This window comes from Pantherophis guttatus, chromosome 2, assembly GCF_059756535.1.
Source record: "Pantherophis guttatus breed Tessera chromosome 2, ASM5975653v1, whole genome shotgun sequence".
Taxonomy (NCBI): Eukaryota; Metazoa; Chordata; class Lepidosauria; order Squamata; family Colubridae; genus Pantherophis; species Pantherophis guttatus.
The window spans coordinates 270,422,330-270,445,198 of NC_142064.1; the positions used below are offsets into that span (position 1 = coordinate 270,422,330).

Genomic DNA, 22,869 nt, shown 5'->3' on the forward strand with positions numbered 1-22,869 from the left:
GTTGCGGGGGGGGGACTTGCAGGCGGGATCGGGCGCTGGGACCCCTCATCCGCCCCCTGGCAAGGCTGAAACGGCTGGGGAGGATGGGCTCCGCAGTAGGGAGGCGGGTGAGATCGGGAGGATCTGCCGAGTGCAAAGAGGCTGAGATGATGGATCGGAGACAGACCGACATTAAACTAGGATTGCCTTTCAGTCCGTTCATTGCTGGCCGGCCGGTCTCCCTGCAGCAGAGGCAGCCCTGGAAACCTCCCTCCTCCTCCTCCCACTTAGGTGCAAAGGGCGAAGGTTTAACCGCCTTCCTTGCCTTTGAGCCCTTCCTTCCTAAGGAGCTTCTCCTCCCCTGGGGGGCTCCTCTTCCCAGGTGTGTGGTTGGGAAATGGAGAACTGGGAGGGGGAAGCAGCAAGTGGATGGAGCCATGGAGGTTTCCCAGTTGTAGAAAAGTCCCCCTGTTGTGCACCTCGGATCATGGGGGAAACACGTGTCAGGGACGTAACCCTTTCCAAGTGACAGGTCAGAAAGCTGACAGAACAACAGAGTTGGAAGGGAGCTTGGAGGTCCTGTAGCTCAACCTCCTGTCCAAGCAGGAGCTCCTATGCATTCACAACTTTTGGAGGCAAATAGTAGTACAAAGGAGCCTTGGTAGTACAGTGGTCTAAAGCACCCTGTTATTAAGACCAGCTGCCTGCAATTACTGCAGGTTCGAATCTCGCCAGGCTCAAGGTTGACTCAGTCTTCCATCCTTTCTAAGGTGAGGTAAATTGAGGACCCAGTTTGTGGGGACAATAAGCTGACTTTCTATAAATATACAAAAGGGTGAAGGCTGTTGCTTAACGCATTGTAAGCCGCCCTGAGTCTCCGGAGAAGGGCAGCATATAAATCAAATTAAAAAAAAATAAAAATAGTTCCACTGATTAATAGCAGTAAATGTTAGGAAATTTCTCCTTAGTTCTAGGCTGATTAGAAACTAATCTCCCCTTGATTATTTTCCAGCCATTGTTTCTTGCTCAACCTTCAGGTTCCCCCCACCCCTAATCTTTGTGACAGTTTCTCAACTATTAAAAGGCTGCCATCCTGTCACTCCTAGTCCTCCTCTTCATTTGACTAGACTAGGGGTGGCAAACTCAAGGCCCATGGGCCGAATCCAGCCCACAGGTTGCTTAGATCTGGTCCGTGGGGCTTGCCTGGAAATCGCAAAGGACCGATTGGCCACCAGAACTTCGGGGAAGACCAGTTGGCTGGTGCACATGCCAGGAATCGGAAGATCATCTTCCCAGTCTGCGTATGTGCACCAGGCAGCTGCTCTTCCGGTTTCCGGAGCTCCTGTGCACGTGAAGACCAGCTGGCCGGTGTGCAGGAACCCAGAAGAGCAACGGACGATGGCTCACTGCTTTTCCGATTTCTGGCACATGAGTGCTGACGGGCGTTCCCATTTCGGCACTTGGTGCCAAAAAGGTTCACCAACACTCTCCTATAGCATTCTAGACAAGTGACTGCCTAGACTCTCCTTAAAAGCCTCCACTGATGGAGCCCTCACAACTTTTGGAGGTAAGCAGTTCCACTGATCAATAGTTCTCTTAGGAAATTTGTTCTGTCCCCGTTCCACTCACGCACCCCCACAGACGGCCCGGAGTTAATAAGCCACACGACAAAATTCTTTGAAAATAAAGCTGGCAGCAACCCAGTGGCTAGCTGCCAATTCAGACTTTACTCACACAAAACAAAGATTAGACTGCCAGCATTCCGATAAAACAGGCAGAGTTTTCAACAATACAAGGATTAATCCAAAGGCAGTCCGATAAAGCAGGCAAAGTCCAGTAATGCAGAGATCATGGATTATTTCTAGTTTTTGCTCGTCACAAACTGAACCGGCCACCACATCCACATTTATACCCTGTGGGGTGTGGTCCAGTGACTCAGCTAATCTCTGGCACGCCTTCCCCTCTGCTGCGCACGCTTCTCCCTGCGCCTCTGGCGAGGGTCCAGCCAGCACTTATCTCCTTTGTCGCTGTCCACCTGTGGCTGCGGGGACATGCTTGGCTCTGAGCCTATCTTTTGGCCTTCGGTGTCCTCCGGAGGCATTGCCAGAGAGGAGGGTCCTGGAGAGGGAGGCCTTGCCAACTCCTCTTCCTCACTCTCAGAGTCTGCATCTGTCGATAGCCCAGGCTCAGGCAATGGAGCCACAACAAAATTGTCCTTATTTCCAGGTTGTGTCTCTCCATCAGTTTCCAGCCATTTCTTCTTCAGCCTTCAGGTGCTTTGGAAAGTAGGTTGTCCCCCTCTTCTTCATGACAGTTCTCAAATATTGGAATGCTGCCATCCTGTCACTCCTAGTTCTACTCTTCCTTCGACTAGACATAAGCAGCAACCTTTCCTCTTATGCTGTAGCCTCCAGTCCCCTACTTGTCTTTCTTGCTCTTTCCTGCACTCTTACTACCCTCAACATCTTTTTTGTATCGTGATACAAAATGTACAAAACCACCAAGATGAACTTTAGCCCAGTCTGGAATGTTTAAAGAAGTTCATGAATAAACGGTTTAAAAATGCTTGGACGGTTGCAAAGAAACTCCAGGGGTAGGACCTAAATTTTAATCTGACTTTGCCTTGCCCGTTTTGGAAAGAAGAATGATATCGGGGTCAAGACGGATATCAGCTGTTCAAGAGAGGCTGAATCAGGAAAGAAAACCCAGAAGAGTTCTAGAATTCTTACTTTATTGATATAGGCTAGATTGACAGAATCCTAAGATCAGAATCAGTTTCAATTTCTCTCTGTTGTTCAATTCCAAATGTCATTTTGCCTATTTTAAATCTCTTAACTCTGCATGTGAAAAATATGAAACAGTCAACCTCTCTGCAGTTGATCTCTTGACTTCACCTTTATTGCCCATGTTCTGTGCCAAGACTCACAAAGGTGTTTTGTATCCTTTCCGTAGGGACTTGAAATATGGTTTTTCAAAAGTCTACATTACCTTTATTGTATCATAAAAAAAACATGCCATCCAAGCCTCAAGTCAGCTCTTCTCTTCTGAATGGGAGACCACCAGACCTTTGGGGAGGGGGGAAAAATGGGGGGGGGAGAAAGATGGGCATCTCCTGTCATTTAGGCGCAATGAAAAGAGAAGACAATTTCCATGAGATCCTTTACCGTAGGAGCCTGAACAGACCTCCTTGAATTTACAACTGAACCAGAAGATTTGATAGATGATTAGAGTGAAGAAACTGTAGAACTTGGTTTTTCTATCTGACAACAGCTGCAAAGCTCTCTTCACACAGAGATGGAAGGACTCACATATACCCAGAATGGAAGAATGGATGGGGAAGTTGACTGCTTTGAGTAAAGAAAACTATTTAGATTTCCTTCTACTTGGAAACCACTCTTGGATTTGCTTGTAATTGAAAGAAATGAAATTTAAACCTTGGGTTTTTATGGATATACATGTTTATAATGATAAATGTAGTTTATTATGGTTTATTCTAATTCAAAGAGCTATTGAGACTTAGGATTTTTACCTGTAGTGAAGAAAGTTGGAAGTTACTTTTTCTCTTTAGCTTTTCCCCCCTTTTTGTCTGCACACTCCAATTTTGCTTTTCCCTCCCTCCCCCTTCCCTTTTTTTCCACTTCTTTCTCCTTGGTTTTCTTGGACTTTGTTTTTCTAAAATTTAACAAAGTTTGCAAACTTTTTATGATTTTCAGGGGTTGATCCACTATGGAAAACTGCTCCACCATGAGGGCATAATGGGCGTTTTCCCATGTGATTTCTCTGATATGTCGCTCTTGAGCAAAACTTTATCACACTCAATGCATCTCTATGGCTTCATTCCTCTATGGACCTTTTGATGATTTCTAAGGTTTCGTTTTCAGGTGAAACTTTTACCACACTCCCCACATTTATAGGGCCTCTTCCCTGTGTGCCCCTTTTGGGGTCTCTGAAGATCAGCAGACTCCCCAAATCTTTTCTCACATTTTGGCATTGATAGAGTCTATCTCTGGTGTGAAGTCTCTGGTGTCGAATTAGGTGTGACTTTTCAACAAAACATCTCCACATTCATTTGACTTCACCTTGTATTCTCCATGTTACTTTTCTAAAAACTCTCAATTTATCATCTAGAGGTAGTCCTCTAATTACGACCACCATTGAGCCCAAAATTTATGTTGTTAAGTGAAACGCTCGTTAAGTGAGTTTTCCCCATTTTACGACCTTTCTTGCCACAGTTGTTAAGTGAATCACTGCAGTTGTTTAGTTAGTCACATGGTTGTTAAGTGAATCTGGCTTCTCTCTTTGACTTTGGTTGTGAAAAGGTCGCAAAAGGGGATCGGGTGACCCTGGAGCACTGCAACCGTCAGAAATGTGAGTCAGTAGTTAAGTATCTGAACTTTAATCACGTGACCATGGGGATGCTGAGAGATGGTCATCAGTCATTTTTTTCAGTGCCACTGTAACTTCAAACGGTCACTAAATGAACCCTCTTTTCATTCATTCATTCATTCGTCCAATTGATATGCCGCCCTTCTCCGAAGACTCAGGGCGGCTGCATTATAGCAATAGCCTGCATACTTTTATGTATATACCTGCTTATTAGGGCTTTCGGGGGGCCCTAAGCGGTGTTGTTCTATACAAAGCTGCCTTATTGCCCCCACAATCCGGCTCCTCAATTTACCTACCTCGAAAGGATGGAAGGCTGAGTCAACCTTGAGCCTGGTGAGATTTGAACTCGCACTAATTGCAGGCAGCTGGCAGCTAACTGCTAGCACTTAACAGCACTTAGTCCGCTGTACCACCGAGGCTCCCTTTTTCTTTTTAAATTCTTAGAATCATAGGGCTGCAAGGGAGCCACCACAGAATAACAGAGCTGTATTCTTCTAGTCCTACCTTCCCTGCCCAAGGCAGGAGTCCTTATACGGTTCCAGACAATTTCACATTAGATATTAGGTTTTCACACTCATATCAGATTTCCATATTCACGTCTTAGAATTAAATTTTTACAAAATTGTAACAAAATTTAACTTGGCAAGAAAATTTCCAAGGAGGCAATTTTAACGGAGAAACACTAGAAGGCAAGACGTTCCACTTGGCAAGGAAAAGTATTCTCATCTTATACACCTGTAAGGTTTTCCTCCTGTGTGGATTTTTCATGTGCATCTGAAGATCTGATGATCAGATAAAATTTTTTGCCACATTCTAAGCACTGATAAAAGTTTCTCTCCAGTAAGAATTCATTGATGCTGAAAGAGTATTTTTCCAGGCAAACCATACATCACACTTCAAACATTTAAAGTGCATTTACCTATAGCAGTGGTTCTCAACCTTCCTAATGCTGCGACCCTTTAATACAGTTCCTCATGTTGTGGTGAGCCCCAACCAGGGGTGGGTTCTAAATTTTTTTTACTACCGGTTCTGTGGGCGTGGCTGATTTTGTGGGCGTGGCTTGGAGGTCATGTGACGGTGGGCGTGGCTAGCTGGTCATGTGACCGGGTGGCCATGGCTATGTGTACTCAGAGGGCTGAAAAAAGTCATTTCTGACAGGTCCTCGGACTTTTGACTGGTCCTCACACTTATGACCATCCTCACATTTATGCCCGTGCAGCATTCTTAACAACCATGTCACTCATTTCACAACTGCTTCTCTTCATCATGGTGATAAGATAGGGCAAAAAACGTAAAATGTGAGGACAGTCGTAAGTTCAAGGACTGGTCAAAAGTGCGAGGACCAGTCAAAAATAACTTTTTCAGCCCTCTGAGTAGTCCATATGCATAAAAGGATACAGCAATAGAGAGGGATGAAGGAAGGGAAGGGAAATTAGAGTAGGAGTGAGGGTAAGAGAGGGAGGAAGAGAGGACGAGAAGGAGAATGGAAGAGGAAGAAGGGAGGAGAAGAAGAGAGGGGGAAGAAAGTAAGAAGGAAAGAAAAGAGAGAGGTGGTAGGTTTGAGGAGAAAGACTGCTGTACAATAAAAAAGATGAAAGGGAAGAAAGCCAACCCCAAACAAATATAAAGATATTAAGATAAAGAATGAATTGTTAAACTTTAAAGAATAAAAGAGAACAAATAGGAATAAGTAGCAATAATTAGAAACACACATACAAACATACAATGTATTTTCTTTGAACAGAGTATTTGGCCGGTTCACAAATTTAAACAGTGTATAGTCATTTCAATTAAATTTACAATTTCTATATTTCCTTTTTGCCATATTTATTCCTCAATTTTTAAAAAAAACCAATATTATCCTTCATCCTCATCTCTAATCTTAATCAAATTCAATTTTTCCCTTCTATTCTATATTTTACCCCTTCGCATTGTCATCTATTTTTATATCCATCCTCACATTGGTTAATTATGTAATTATGTAATACAGCTGTTTAATACAAATTCAACATTTTAATATAAACCAATTAGTTATATAACTATCTTTTTTGTATATTAATCAATATGAACATGAATATTCCAATTATTTCCATGCAATCCAATTTCTTACAAATCAATTAATTATATATACCAATAATAATAAACCAAATAATTTCCCCCATATGTTCCTCCAAACCACAACTTAATCATTTCTGCTTTCAACGCAATATACAATTAATAGTATCTCAATTATTACAATTCCCTAGTTAAATAGAGCTTTTTTTCTTTTGTGTTTTAAAATCTTGAACCTCCTCTTTTGCCCTAAATTTCCCATTGTTTGCAGTTTTGCACCTACCTTTTTTGGTGAGGAAAAAGAAAAAGAAATCTCTCTCTGCCTCATTTTGTCACGTTGCAGCAAAGACCCTGTTTTACTTTCAGTTTCGCTTTTTCAGCATAGCTAGGGGAAAAAAATCTGCTCCAGCAATTTACCTCTTTGAACAGAGCCCTCCGCAAATCAGCTGAGAGCAAATCAGCTGAGAGTCAGGAGGCTGATCAAATCAACTTATGGTAATTAACCTATTTCTATTTTTGCAGGCACTGGTCTACTCATTTGTTTTCTTTTAACACTGATCAGCTGTAGGGCGGCCCTTTGAAGCCCCGCGGCAAGAATTTAAACAGCTTTTTCCCTCTAGCCATCAGCTGGGACTCAGGAGGCAGCAATAGATTGGGAGTGGGCGGGGTAAGCAAATGGCGACCTGCGATCCAACAGAGGCAGAGGGTGAGGGTGAGTGAAGGCATGGGGGGGAGCGAGAGAGGGCTTGGGCGACCCCTGTGAAATGGCCATTCGACCCCCAAAGGGGTCGCGACCTCCAGGTTGAGAACCACTGGCCTATATGAGTGTGAGTTTTAAGGGACGATTGACAAGAAATGGTCTCCCACGATCTAAGAGTTTCTAATCGCCCTCCTTTATGAACTCTTAACCTGCACTCTGTGTATCTCTATGACTTCACTCGTGTATGGACTTTTTGATGCTTTCCAAGGTTGTATTTTCGAGGAAAACATTTCCCACACTCTGCACATTTGTACGGCTTCTCCCCCGTGTGGATTTTCTGATGAGCCCGTAGATCGCTTGCTGCAATAAAACTTTTCCCACACTCCCCACATTTGCATGGCTTCTCCCCTGTGTGCCGCTTCTGATGCCTGTGAAGTTTACCAGACGCCACAAATGTTTTCTCACATTCTGGGCATTGATAACGTTTGTCTCGTGTGAATTCTCTGATGTCGCATTAGACTTGACTTGTAGCCAAAACATCTCCCACATTCTGGGCACTCAAAGGGTGTTTCTCCGGTGTGAATTCTCTGATGTTGAATTAGTTGTGCCTTGCCACAGAAACATTTCCCACATTCTGGGCACTTTTTATTTTTCTGCACATGCGCACGCCTGAAAGGTTTCTCTCCTTTGTGAATCCTCTCATGTTTTCTAAGATAATATTTGCAATGAAAAGTTTTCTCACACTCCGGACATTTATATTGCTTCTCTAAGTGGCTTCTCTGATGCATCACAAGTATATCTTTCCGGGTGAAAGATTTCTCACACTCCAGACATTTATATTGCTTCTCTAAGTGGATTTCCTGATGCATCACAAGTGTATATTTCCGGGTGAAAGATTTCTCACACACTGAGCATTTGTGGAGTTTCTCACCTGTATGAGTTTGGCAGTGAATTCTAAGGGTTGATGAACGACCAAATTCTTTCCCACATTCTAAACATTTGAACTTTTTTTCCCCTCTGTGAACATTCTCATGCTTCCTGAGGCTTCCTTTTGTACGGAAAAATGTTCCACACTCGATGCACATATAGGGCTTCTCCCCTGTATGGATACTCTGATGTCGAAAAAGAGCTGCCTTAAAAGAATAACATTTATCACAATCCTTACATTTATATAGTTTTTCTCCCGTGTGCAGCCTTTGGTGTCTCCGAAGTTCAGAAGAAACCACAAATCTTTTCTCACATTCTGAGCATTGATAGGGTCTTTCTCCAGTGTGAACACTCTGATGTTGAATTAGGGTTGACTTTCTGCCAAAACATCTCCCACATTCTGGGCACTGATAGGGTCTTTCTCCAGTGTGAACTCTCTGATGTTGAATTAGGGTTGACTTTCTGCCAAAACATCTCCCACATTCTGGGCATTCATGGGGTCTTTCCCCAGTGTGAACTCTCTGATGTTTCAGCAGACCTGATTTGCTGGAAAAACACTTCCCACATTCTAGGCACGTTTTGCTTTCCTCCTTTGTGTGTGTTTTATTATGTTTGGAAAGAGTTGAGCTCCGAGTGAAACATTTTCCACAGTCTAAGCATTTATAAGGACTCTGCCTTGTGTGACTTTTCTCATGTTTTCTAAACAATTGTTTATTACGGAAACATTTCCCACACTCCAGACATTGATAAGGTTTCCCTCTGGTGTGGATTTGCTGATGTTTAAGCAGCTCTGAGTTTTGAGGAAAGCACAGCCCACATTGCACACACTTGCAGGGCTTCTCTTCAGTCGGGCTGTTCTGAGGCCTAGAAAGACGCCATCTCCCAGGAAATCTTCCCCAGCGCTTCCAGGATTCCTGAGATCTCTTTTTCTGGTGGATTCGCTGATGGGCTCCAAGGTCTGAGCCTTTAGCAAAACACTCCACACATTCTCTGCATTTGTAAGGCTTCAGTCCAGGGTGGCTCCGGAGATGTTTGGCAAAGCTCCACAGTCCAGGAAAGGAGTTTCCACATAGAAAACACAGGTGGGATCCATTCCCCATATGCAGCTTCCGGTGGATCAAAAGGAGGGACCGGTGACCAAAGAATTTCCCACACATGGAGCATTTTGAGTGTCTCCCCTGATTCCTCTGAGGGGACCTTTGGCCAAAGAGTTCCCCCCTTTGCATAGTTTCCAGAGGCTGCTCACTTCCAGGGCTTTCCATCCAAGGAAACTCTTAACAATCAGAACTTTGGCCAAAAGGTTGGAAGATGGGCAGGAGGATGGGCTCCAGCACAAGTCCAAAAACTCGGAAGACGAAACCTCTGGTCCCGGTGACTGACCCAGATTGGATCCTGCAAGCAGAACTTCCTCCAAAGGTTTTCCTGGTGGCCCCTGCAGGATAAAGATAAAAGAAGTGAAGGAGAGAGGAAGGTTTATTTTCTTTGGCTTTCCAAATAGCCCAAACAATAGCTGGAAGACCCCCTATATGAACCCAGGAGAAGCCCCCAAAGTCTCTATTTCCTCTCCGCAGAATCAAAGCAATGCTGGGATCCTGTTGCCCCCCCATTTGCCTGCCTGATCTGGGGATGATCCCTCCCTTTTCCTTTTGCTCGGAAGGGGGGGTGATGATGCTACAGTATGTGAGACAAACTGTAAAGACCTCCCCAATAAGATTTATATGTGCCAGGTAGATCTAATTGTGTACAGAGTACAACCCGTGTAGGTATTCATGGACACTGTTCTTTGAGCCAGCACAGATTGCATATGTCTTCCTCCTAGAATGGCTTCCTATTGTTGCCTCATTGTTTAAGTAAAAAAATCCTAACAAAGGGGACAATTAATAAGTGTAACAATTGGTCTGCAGAAGTTGTGGGTACTCAAAACACTGGAGGTTTTTAAGAAAAGAATGGACCACCACGGGTCCGAAATGGTATAGGGCCATGATGGCAAACCTATGGCATGTGTGCCGGAAGTGGCACGCGGAACCATATCGCCTGCATGTGCTGTGTCGCCCATTCCTCTTTCGGGTTTCCGGGGCACGCATGCACACTGGCCAGCTAGTCTGCTGGTTACTGGTGTGCATGACGATCAGCTGGCCATCACGTGTGTGGGAGCAGCCAGCTGATCGTCGCACACAAATGTGTGCCGGTAAACAGAAGACTATCTGGCCGATGCGCATGAGTGGAAACCCAGAGGTTCGTTTCCCAGTGCGTCCATGCCGACTGGGTAGTTCCTCTTAGCACACGTGCATAGCGGCAATCCCATCGCCACCCACATGCAGCCCTGGGACCCTTTGCCAGCCAGGAGCACTGCCGCCAGTCGCTCTGTGCCCGCCCGCCTGTCTTGTCAACACCATTGTGAGGAAAGGACTGGAGCTGCGCTGCCTCGGATCCACGTGGATTGCTGCAGCGGGAGGCCAGGTATGGCTGGCTGGACGCTGCCTGGAACACGAGGCTGGCAGGAGGGGCCGCTGCTGCCTCTCAGCTGGTGTGAACCGCCTGCCGCCATAGCCTGTCGCTGCCCTCTCTGCCCCACCGACTGCTCCTGCCACTGCCAGGGAAGCAGCACCGCCAGGGGTGAGGGGGTGGCAGCCGCAAGGATGAGCAGGCTGTTCACGCCAGCAAAGTTTGGTGCAACCGTCTCCCACCATGTCTTCCAAGGGGCATGACCACTTCCTGGGCAACGCACCTCTTACCACAACCTGGCCGGTGGGTCTCCATGAGTGAGGAGCTGCGCTCTCCTTCGGTCCTTCTGGGGCAGGAGAACCACTACCGCCGGAGGGAAGGAGTGGCAGCAGCAAGGACAGGCGGGCCGGGGTTTCCCTGTCTCCCCGCCCAAGCGGGCTTCTGGCCTCCAGGGGGAGGGAGGGAAGCCCCGGCCTGTTGCTCCTGCCACTGCCACCCCCTCGCCCCTGGCGGTTCTCGCATTGCAGCTTCCCTTGCAGTGGCAGGAGCAGCTGGCGGAGCAGAGAAGGCAGCAGCAGGCCATTTGCACCGGCTAAGAGGCAGAGGCTGTTCCTGGAGCAGCGAGAAGAAGAAGCCACTGGCGGGGAGGCACGCTGCCCCAGGAGGACCGAAGGAGAGCGCAGCTCCTCACTCATGGCGACCCACCTGGTGGGAAGCGGTCACGGTGAGCAGTAAGAGGCACGCCGACTCCGACGCAGTCATGCTCCGTTGGAAGAAGTGGCGGGAGAGGGTTGCTCCAACCTTTGCTGGCGCAAACGGCCTGTCCACCTCGTGCTCCGGAAAGCGTCCAGTGTGGCTGACATGGCTGGACACTGCCTGGAGTGCGAGGCGGGCAGGCCGTTCGCGCCGGCAGTTTGGTGCAGGAGGCTTTCCAGGCCCAAAATGGGATGCGTGGAGGTGGGGTCATGCACGCATGCGCATGTGGTGGGGCGGATTGTATTATGGGTGCCGACGCACAAACCCTTTTGGCACACAAGAATAAAAATGGACAGCAACCCATCTGAAATGGCAGAGGGTCTCCTGCTTGAGCAGGGGGCTGGACTAGAAGACCTCCAAGGTCCCTTCCTGCCCTATTCTGAGGGATAAAACCCACCAACGAGGGGCTGCCACATCACAGCCTCCTTCAGAGCAAAACGAGGCAAATAATGGATTTTTTTTCTACCCACCTCTGTAGAAAGAAAAGTAAGTAATTGAAATACTAAAATAAAAGCAAAGAACATCAATTCTTCTCTATTTAGATGACAGGGAAAGAAGATGGATCTTTTCTCCCTTGGGAGGAAATGAGCTCAATTCAGGCAATTTAACCCTTTTCCCCCCAATAAAGAAAACCCTCCACCCCCGATTGAAGGGAGGAGGCGGCCGTTTCCTGCACTGACCCCATAATCCCCCCTGAGACCCTGGAAAGAGAAGCCCCGCCCTTTGCCCTCCGTGGGGCGGGGCTTCCTCTCCCCCCCCCTTTGCCCAGAGGCTCCCCGTCCAGCCCCGCCTCCACCCGGGACCCTCCTGGCACCCCTGGCTCAGCGGGCACTCAGCGGGGCGACCTTCCTCCGGGCAGCCCCAGGGAGAGCGGGAGCCCCACCTGCCCGGAGCGGGGCCGAGGAGCAGCCTTGCCGGACAGCCAAGAATTCGCCCAAAACGCCGCAAGTGGGAAAAAAGAACAAAAGTCCCCGAAATTCAGCCGTACGGAGGGGAGGTGGGGGAGAACGAGAGGAGCTTCCTAGAGAGGCCACTAGAAACCTTTCCCCGCCTTTTCCGGCTCCCCTTTCCTCCCTGGAAGAGTAGGGGGAGACGCTCTAGCCCCTCCTTCCTCGGGAGCGGCTGCAGTTTCCCCCTCGGAGGGCCTTGGGCGAGTCGCCTCTTTCCTGGCCGGGCGGAGTCCAGAGGAGGGAGGGGCCTTTTCCTCTCCCCCCTCCCCCTCCCCCCCCAGGATTGGGAAGAGGCGACCGGGGATCCCTGCTTCCCCCAAAGGTTGTGGGGGGGGGACTTGCAGGCGGGATCGGGCGCTGGGACCCCTCATCCGTCCCCTGGCAAGGCTGAAACGGCTGGGGAGGATGGGCTCCGCGGTAGGGCGGCGGGTGAGATCGGGAGGATCTGCCGAGTGCAAAGAGGCTGAGATGATGGATCGGAGACAGACCGACCTTAAAAAGATGAAAGGGAAGAAAGCCAACCCCAAACAAATATAAAGATATTAAGATAAAGAATGAATTGTTAAACTTTAAAGAATAAAAGAGAACAAATAGGAATAAGTAGCAATAATTAGAAACACACATACAAACATACAATGTATTTTCTTTGAACAGAGTATTTGGCCGGTTCACAAATTTAACCAGTGTTTAGTCATTTCAATTAAATTTACAATTTCTATATTTCCTTTTTGCCATATTTATTCCTCATCTATTTTTTAAAAAAACCAATATTATCCTTCATCCTCATCTCTAATCTTAATCAAATTCAATTTTTCCCTTCTATATTATACCCCTTCGCATTGTCATCTATTTTTATATCCATCCTCACATTGGTTAATTATGTAATTATGTAATACAGCTGTTTAATACAAATTCAACATTTTAATATAAATCAATTAGTTATGTAACTATCTTTTTTGTATATTAATCAATATGAACATGAATATTCCAATTATTTCCATGCAATCCAATTTCTTACAAATCAATTAATTATATATACCAATAATAATAAACCAAATAATTTCCCCCATATGTTCCTCCAAACCACAACTTAATCATTTCTGCTTTCAACACAATATAGAATTAATAGTATCTCAATTATTACAATTCCCTAGTTAAATAGAGCTTTTTTTCTTTTGTGTTTTAAAATCTTGAACCTCCTCTTTTGCCCTAAATTTCCCATTGTTTGCAGTTTTGCACCTACCTTTTTTGGTGAGGAAAAAGAAAAAGAAATCTCTCTCTGCCTCATTTTGTCACGTTGCAGCAAAGACCCTGTTTTACTTTCAGTTTCGCTTTTTCAGCATAGCTAGGGGAAAAAAATCTGCTCCAGCAATTTACCTCTTTGAACAGAGCCCTCCGCAAATTAGCTGAGAGCAAATCAGCTGAGAGTCGGGAGGCTGATCAAATCAACTTATGGTAATTAACCTATGCTGAAGCTGAAAGGGGCTGTTTTTTCTATTTTTGCAGGCACTGGTCTACTCATTTGTTTTCTTTTAACACTGATCAGCTGTAGGGCGGCCCTTTGAAGCCCCGCGGCAAGAATTTAAACAGTTTTTTTCCCTCTAGCCATCAGCTGGGACTCAGGAGGCAGCAATAGATTGGGAGTGGGCGGGGTAAGCAAATGGCGACCTGCGATCCAACAGAGGCAGAGGGTGAGGGTGAGTGAAGGCATGGGGGGGAGCGAGAGAGGGCTTGGGCGACCCCTGTGAAATGGCCATTCGACCCCCAAAGGGGTCGCGACCTCCAGGTTGAGAACCGCTGGCCTATATGAGTGTGAGTTTTAAGGGACAATTGACAAGAAATGGTCTCCCACGATCTAAGAGTTTCTAATCGCCTTCCTTTATGAACTCTTAACCTGCACTCTGTGTATCTCTATGACTTCACTCGTGTATGGACTTTTTGATGCTTTCCAAGGTTGTATTTTCGAGGAAAACATTTCCCACACTCTGCACATTTGTACGGCTTCTCCCCCGTGTGGATTTTCTGATGAGCCCGTAGATCGCTTGCTGCAATAAAACTTTTCCCACACTCCCCACATTTGCATGGCTTCTCCCCTGTGTGCCGCTTCTGATGCCTGTTAAGTTCACCAGACGCCACAAATGTTTTCTCACATTCTGGGCATTGATAACGTTTGTCTCCAGTGTGAATTCTCTGATGTCGCATTAGACTTGACTTGTAGCCAAAACATCTCCCACATTCTGGGCACTCATAGGGTGTTTCTCCGGTGTGAATTCTCTGATGTCGAATTAGTTGTGCCTTGTCACGGAAACATCTCTCACATTCTGGGCATTTTTTATTTTTCTGCACATGCGCACGCGTGAAAGGTTTCTCTCCTTTGTGAAGCCTCTCATGTTTTCTAAGATAATATTTGCAATGAAAAGTTTTCTCACACTCCGGACATTTATATTGCTTCTCTAAGTGGCTTCTCTGATGCATCACAAGTGTATCTTTCCGGGTAAAAGATTTCTCACACACTGAGCATTTGTGGTGTTTCTCACCTGTATGAGTTTGGCAGTGAATTCTAAGGGATGCTGAATAAGCAAATGTTTTCCCACATTCTAAACATTTGAACTTTTTTTCCCCTCTGTGAACATTCTCATGCCTCCTGAGGCTTACTTTTGTACGGAAAAATGTTCCACACTCGATGCACATATAGGGCTTCACCGCTGTATGGATACTCTGATGTCGAAAAAGAGCTTCCTTAAAAGAAAAACATTTATCACAATCCTTACATTTATATAGTTTTTCTCCCGTGTGCAGCCTTTGGTGTCTCCGAAGTTCAGAAGAAACCACAAATCTTTTCTCACATTCTGGGCATTTATAGGGTCTTTCTCCAGTGTGAATTCTCTGATGTTGAATTAGTTCTTGCTTTCTGATAAAACACTTCCCACATTGTGGGCACTGATAGGGTCTTTCTCCAGTATGAATTTTTTGATGTCGAATTAGGTGTGACTTTCTGCCAAAACATCTCCCACATTCTGGGCATTCATGGGGTCTTTCCCCAGGGTGAATTCTCTGTTGTCGAATTCGGTGTGACTTATATTTATGTCGTTTTTCCCCCTTGTGTGTCCTTTGGTGTCTCCAAAGTTCAGAAGAATCCACAAATCTTTTCTCACATTCTGGGCATTGATAAGGTCTCTCCCCAGTGTGAAGTTTCTGATGTCGAATTAGGTTTGACTTCTGGCTAAAACATCTCCCACATTCTGGGCATTCATGGGGTCTTTCCCCAGTGTGAATTCTCTGATGTTTCAGCAGATCTGATTTGCTGGAAAAACACTTCCCACATTCTAGGCACGTTTTGCTTTCCTCCTTTGTGTGTGTTTTATTATGTTTGGAAAGAGTTGAGCTCCGAGTGAAACATTTTCCACAGTCTAAGCATTTATAAGGACTCTGCCTTGTATGAATTTTCTCATGTTTTCTAAACAATTGTTTATTACGGAAACATTTCCCACACTCCAGACATTGATAGGGTTTCCCTCTGGTGTGGATTTGCTGATGTTTAAGCAGCTCTGAGTTTTGAGGAAAGCACAGCCCACATTGCACACACTTGCAGGGCTTCTCTTCAGCCTGACTGTTCTGAGGCCTAGAAAGACGCCGTCTCTCAGAAAATCTTCCCCAGCGCTTCCAGGATTCCTGAGATCTCTTTTTCTGGTGGATTCGCTGATGGGCTCCAAGGTCTGAGCCTTTAGCAAAACATTCCACACATTCTCTGCATTTGTAAGGCTTCAGTCCAGGGTGGCTCCGGAGATGTTTGGCAAAGCTCCACAGTCCAGGAAAGGAGTTCCCACATAGAAAACACAGGTGGGATCCATTCCCCGTATGCAGCTTCCGGTGGATCAAAAGGAGGGACCGGTGACCAAAGAATTTCCCACACATGGAGCATTTTGAGTGTCTCCCCTGATTCCTCTGAGGGGACCTTTGGCCAAAGAGTTCCCCCCTCTGCATAGTTTCCAGAGGCTGCTCACTTCCAGGGCTTTCCATCCAAGGAAACTCTAACAATCAGAACTTTGGCCAAAAGGTTGGAAGATGGGCAGGAGGATGGGCTCCAGCACAAGTCCAAAAACTCGGAAGACGAAACCTCTGGTCCCGGTGACTGACCCAGATTGGATCCTGCAAGCAGAACTTCCTCCAAAGGTTTTCCTGGTGGCCCCTGCAGGATAAAGATAAAAGAAGTGAAGGAGAGAGGAAGGTTTATTTTCTTTGGCTTTCCAAATAGCCCAAACAATAGCTGGAAGACCCCCTATATGAACCCAGGAGAAGCCCCCCAAAGTCTCTATTTCCTCTCCGCAGAATCAAAGCAATGCTGGGATCCTGTTGCCCCCATTTGCCTGCCTGATCTGGGGATGATCCCTCCCTTTTCCTTTTGCTCGGAAGGGGGGGTGATGATGCTACAGTATGTGAGACAAACTGTAAAGACCTCCCCAATAAGATTTATATGTGCCAGGTAGATCTAATTGTGTACAGAGTACAACCCGTGTAGGTATTCATGGACACTGTTCTTTGAGCCAGCACAGATTGCATATGTCTTCCTCCTAGAATGGCTTCCTATTGTTGCCTCATTGTTTAAGTAAAAAAATCCTAACAAAGGGGACAATTAATAAGTGTAACAATTGGTCTGCAGAAGTTGTGGGTACTCAAAACACTGGAGGTTTTTAAGAAAAGAATGGACCACCACGGGTCCGAAATGGTATAGGGCCATGATGGCAAACCTATGGCATGTGTGCCGGAAGTGACACGCGGAACCATATCGCCTGCATGTGCTGTGTCGCCCATTCCTCTTTCGGGTTTCCGGGGCATGCATGCACACTGGCCAGCTAGTCTGCTGGTTACTGGTGTGCATGACGATCAGCTGGCCATCACGTGTGTGGGAGCAGCCAGCTGATCGTCGCACACAAATGTGTGCTAGTAAACAGAAGACTATCTGGCCGATGCGCATGAGTGGAAACCCAGAGGTTCGTTTCCCAGTGCGTCCATGCTGACTGGGTAGTTCCTCTTAGCACACGTGCATTGGAAGAAGTGGCGGGAGAGGGTTGCTCCAACCTTTGCAGGCGCAAACGGCCTGTCCACCTCGTGCTCCGGGCAGCGTCCAGTGTGGCTGACATGGCTGGACACTGCCTGGAGTGCGAGGCGGGCAGGCCGTTCGCGCCGGCAAAGTTTGGTGCAGGAGGCTTTCCAGGCCCAAAATGGGACGCGTGGAGGTGGGGTCATGCACGCATGCGCATGTGGTGGGGCGGATTGTATTATGGGTGCTGACGCACAAACCCTTTTGGCACACAAGAATAAAAATGGACAGCAACCCATCTGAAATGGCAGAGGGTCTCCTGCTTGAGCAGGGGGCTGGACTAGAAGACCTCCAAGGTCCCTTCCTGCCCTATTCTGAGGGACAAAACCCACCAACCAGGGGCTGCCACATCACAGCCTCCTTCAGAGCAAAACTAGGCAAATAATGGATTTTTTTTCTACCCACCTCTGTAGAAAGAAAAGTAAGTAATTGAAATACTAAAATAAAAGCAAAGAATTCTTAGTCACTTTTCTCCATTTAAATGAAACGGAAGAAAGTGGATCTTTTCTCCGTTGGGAGGAAATGAGCTCAATTCAGGCAATTTAACCCTTTTCCCCCCCAATAAAGAAAACCCTCCACCCCCGATTGAAGGGAGGCGGCGGCTATTTCCTGCATTGACCCCATAATCCCCCCTGAGACCCTGGAAAGAGAAGCCCCGCCCTTTGCCCTCCGTGGGGCGGGGCTTCCTCTCCCCCCGCCCCCTTTGCCCAGAGGCTCCCCGTCCAGCCCCGCCTCCACCCGGGACCCTCCTGGCACCCCTGGCTCAGCGGGCACTCAGCGGGGCGACCTTCCTCCGGGCAGCCCCAGGGAGAGCGGGAGCCCCACCTGCCCGGAGCGGGGCCGAGGAGCAGCCTTGCCGGACAGCCAAGAATTCGCCCAAAACGCCGCAAGTGGGGAAACCACAGAGAGGGAGGAAGAATGACAGGAGGTTCCTAGAGAGGCCCCACGGAGGCTTCTCCCCGCCTTTTCCGGCCCCGCTTCCGCCTTGGGAGTTTGGAAGACGCTCTAGCCCCTCCCTCCTCTCCTCCCCCGTGATCGGCTGCAGTTTCGGGGTTCGAGAGTCGCCCTCCGTTTCCCCCTCGGAGGGCGCTGGGCGAGCCGCCTCTTTCCTGGCCGGGCGGAGTCCAGAGAGGTCGGGAGTCGTTCCCTTCCTTCCCTCTCTTCCCCTCCCAGGATTGGGAAGAGGCGACCGGGGATCCTCGCTCCCTGCTTCCCCAGAAGCTTGGGGGGACTTGGACGTGGGACAGGCTACAATTTCCCCCTTTTGTGTGTGCACTTCGGGGCATCAGGAAACACCATTCAATTCATCCTTTATTGTCAGTGCACAACACGTGTACCATGAGATCGGCTGAGCCTCCCTTAGTTCAACAACCCCCCCCCCAAGATTAATACATATCAATAACTCACAGTGAAAAAAGAAAAAGAAAACCCCTATCCCAATAAATCATACTAAGAACATACGCTCCATGGCATAGGACCTAGTTATCTTCGAGACCGCCTGCTGCTACCTGACAACCCCCCCCCCCTACATATGTAATGCATGCACATATATGTATGGAGGATTGTATTTTATTTTATTTTTTATTTCTTTTATTTCAAATTTATATACCGCACCTTCTCCCGAGGGACTCAGGGCGGTGTACAGCCAGATAAAAACATACAATACAAACATTAAAAGAATATATATTAATTTGGCCCAGTTTAAAAAGACAAACCAATTAAAATATTTAAAAATACGTTAAGCCAGCCCGGCTTGCTGGAAAAAGAAGGTTTTAAGGGCACCGAGGTCTTGGATTCTCCTTATCTCTGGGGGCAGCTGGTTCCAGAGGGTAGGTGCCCCCACAGAGAAGGCCCTCCCCCTGGGGGTCACCAGCCTACATTGTTTGGCTGATGGCACCCCGAGGAGGCCCTCTCTGTGGGAGCGCACAGGTCGATGGGGGGGTTGTCAGCTTTGCTTTCATCGTGGTTTGCTGACTGTGGGGTAACTGGTCGGTTTGCATAACTTTCCAACCCAGAAATGAGCAAAGTTACAGAATAAGAGAGTTGGAAGGGAGCGTGAAGATCTTCTAGCCCAACCAAGAGATCCTATCATTCCAGAGAAGGGACTGTCTAGTCTCTTCTTAAAACTTTCCAGTGATGGAACACTCAGAACTTTTGGAAGCAAGCCGTTGCACTAATTAATTGTTCTTTTTTGAAGTTCTCCTGAGTTCTAGGCTGGATTGAGGTAAATAGCAAATAAAGAATAATGTAGATAAAAGAAATAATGTGAATAAAATAGGAATCATACAGAGTCAGATATATGGGCTCTGGGGGACCCTATCTATTCACATTATTATAAGGGGAAGACGTGCTTGGATACATGAACTCTGAGAGACCCTCTCTATTCACATTATTATAAGAGGAAAGTGCTTGTTGGAAATTACATTAACAAACAGTTAAACCCCTTTAAGTGGTAATGTATCTTCTGAGACCTAGATGTCACGGAAAGGACTGCCATATGGAAAAACATCTGAGTGACCTGACTGTGAATGACACAAAGACCTATATGTTACAAAGAGTTACTTAATCCAATGAATTTACCCAAGGATAGTAGTAACTCTCCCATTAGCAACTCCGAGCACTTAAGAAAAGTTGTGTGGCTAAAATAATTTTGTAAACTAAGATTAATGCTTTAAGTAATTAGATGACCTTATTATACAGTGTATGTAACCATAGAAGGAAAATCGGATGTATGATCTCATGATTAACCATATATGGAAAATGTATGATCTCACTGAATCCTTTGTCTTAGAAATGTATAAAAACCATTGTATCAGAGTTCTTTCTTGGTTCAAAGCTTCAGGTACAAATCTGGCTCTGAACCTTGTGCAATAAAGCTGTCTCTGACTGGCCTGGGAATGTTTTTTAGTCCTTCCATTCCACTACAGGATCATCCCCTATGATTATTGTTCAGCCATTGCTTTTTCTTCTTTGTGACGGCTTCTCAAATATTGGAAGGCTGCCATCCTGTCACTCCTAGTCCTTCTCTTCCTTTGACTAAACCAGGAGTGTCAAACTCACGGCTTGGAGTTGGATCTGGCCCAAGGGGTGCTTAGATCTGGCCCTTGGGTCCAGCCTGGAAACAGCAAAGGACCTGCCCATGGTGCCTCTACCAGCGAAAACCGTTTTTGCTGGAAGAGAGTTGCAGAAGACCATCCTGGCAGAAAACAGAGCACGTGTGGGCCATGTGTGTCCTGTCCCCCCCGAGCTCTGTTTTCACTGGTTGAAGGAGGCCATTGCAGCCGAAAAAGAAGCTCTGGAGCCAGTTTTCACTGGCAGGGCACTTGGGCCACCACAGGCGATGTCATCTGACCACTGCCACCCCGGCCATGCCCACCCCCAAGGTCAAACACAACCCTGATGCGGCCATCAATGAAATCGTGTTTGACACCACTGGTCTAGACATTACCAGTTCCTGCAACCTTTCCTCTTATGTTGTAGCCTCCAGTCCCCTACTTTCTTGTTCTTCCCTGCACTTACTAGTCTCAACATCATTTTTGTATTGTGATACAAAATGTACAATACCCCAAAGATGAACTTTAGCCCAATCTGGAATGTTTAAAGAAGTTCATGAATAAACAGTTTGAAAGGCTTGGACGGTTGCACGGAGACTCCAGGGGTAGGACCTAAATTTTAATCTGACTTTCCTTGCCTGTTTTGGAAAGAAGAATGATATCAGAGGGTCAAAACGGATATCAGCTTTGTCTTTCGGCCAAGAGCCTTGGTAGTACAGTGGTCTAAGGAACCCTGTTATTAAGCTGGTTATTAAGACCAGCTGCCTGCAATTACTGCAGGTTCGAATCTCGCCAAGGTTCAAGTTCGACTCAGCCTTCCATCCTTTCTAAGGTAGGTAAATTGAGGACCCAGTTGTAGGGGCAATAAGCTGACTTTGTATAAATATACAAAAGGATGAAGGCTATTGCTGAGCACATTGTAAGCCGCCCTGAGTCTCCGGAGAAGGGCGGCATATAAATCAAATTTTTTAAAAAAATAAATCAGAACTTGGGTTGGGCTAGTCCAGAGAAAAGAAGGACTAGGTGGGACATGATAGCAGTATTCCAGTATTTGAGAGGCTGCCACAAAGAGGAAGGGGGTCAATGAGACTTTGCCTTGCCTGTTTTGGAAAAAAAAAAAGATATCTGGGTCAAGATGAATGTCAGTTCTTCAAGAGAGGCTGAATCAGGAAAGAAAACCCAGAAGAGTTCTAGGATCATTACTTTATTGACATAGACTAAAATAGACAGACAGAATCTTAAGATGGGAATGATGGTAGCCATGATATTCGCTGTGATGTTTTTCAGAAGAGAAAGTTGGACAACACGAGGATAAGAAGAGTGTGGCAGTTTTTGAACATTAGTTTTGAAGAACATTACCGAGATTATGATGGACAGCCAAGTAAATGACATGTCCATCATCTGTACATAGTTTACTTTCAATTTCTCTCTGACAGTCTGTTGTCATTTTGTCAATGTCATTTTGCCTATTTTAAATCTCTCTCTCAGCTCTGCATATGAAAAATATGAAGCAGTCAATTGAAAAACAAACTTTGGAGAAAACTTCGTAAAGATGATTCAAGCAATATACTCAAGCAAGATGATTCAAGCGATAATAAGGCCATCAAGAAAGACAAGGGGGTGCAGGCAGGAAGCTGCCCACTTTAGTAATGCAGGTTTTTTTTAATTTTTTTTGTTTTTTTTTTAATTTGATTTATATGCCGCCCTTCTCCGGAGACTCAGGGCGGCTTACAATGCGTTAAGCAATAGCCTTCATCCTTTTGTATATTTATACAAAGTCAGCTTATTGCCCCCACAAACTGGGTCCTCATTTCACCTACCTTAGAAAGGATGGAAGGCTGAGTCAACCTTGAGCCTTGGCGAGATTCGAACCCTGCAGTAATTGCAGGCAGCTGGTCTTAATAACCAGCTTAATAACAGGGTGCCTTAAACCCTTGTAAGTTAACTTATTCGCATGACTGAGATCATAATTGGGGGCTCTATAACATAGCAAAAAAACAAACTGTAGTATTTAGAGACAGGTTGGTCGTATTCTCCATGTTCCTGTTCTAACAACTCTCAATTTATCATCTTTTTTTTTTTATTTGATTTATATGCCGCCCTTCTCCGGAGACTCAGGGCGGCTTACAATGTATTAGGCAATAGCCTTCATACTTTTGTATATTTATACAAAGTCAGCTTATTGCTCCCACAGACTGGGTCCTCAGGTAGACTACCCATCTATAGGTAGTCCTCTTCTTACAACCACAATTGAGCCCAAAATTTGTTATGAACTAGTGTGAAACACTTATTAAGTGAGTTTTCCACAATTTACAACCTTTCTTGCCACAGTTGTTAAGTGACTCCCTGCAGATGTCAAATTAGTAACATGGTTGTTAAGTGAATCTGGCTTCTCCCTTGACTTTGCTTGTGAAAAGGTCGCGAAAGGGGATCGGGTGACCCTGGAGCACTGCAACTGTCATACATGAGAGTCAGTGGCCAAGGATCTGAATTTTGATCACGTGACCATGGGGATGCTGA

The 22,869-nt window shown here is 46.3% G+C and overlaps 3 protein-coding genes and 1 long non-coding RNA gene across 5 annotated transcripts in view; 1 reads left to right on the forward strand and 3 right to left on the reverse strand.

Moving 5' to 3' along the window:
* LOC117659867 (uncharacterized) overlaps window positions 1-22,869 on the reverse strand; it is a 72,029-nt gene that overhangs the window by 23,286 nt on the left and 25,874 nt on the right. The window lies entirely within an intron of this gene.
* The window catches only part of LOC148115872 (uncharacterized), a 54,334-nt gene that overhangs the window by 5,744 nt on the left and 25,721 nt on the right, over window positions 1-22,869 (reverse strand). The gene's annotated exons all lie outside the window — the stretch shown is intronic.
* LOC148115873 (uncharacterized) lies at window positions 893-3,451 on the forward strand. Its single transcript, XR_015731795.1, has 2 exons — window positions 893-1,546; window positions 2,932-3,451. It is a non-coding gene; the product is annotated as an uncharacterized LOC148115873 (long non-coding RNA).
* Window positions 6,079-17,175, reverse strand: LOC148115874 (uncharacterized). The gene is given in 4 exon segments (XM_087884476.1): window positions 6,079-7,608; window positions 7,610-8,871; window positions 14,031-14,040; window positions 14,114-17,175. Coding segments are annotated over 4 exon segments (3,639 nt in total). The 5' UTR covers window positions 16,216-17,175; the 3' UTR covers window positions 6,079-7,343.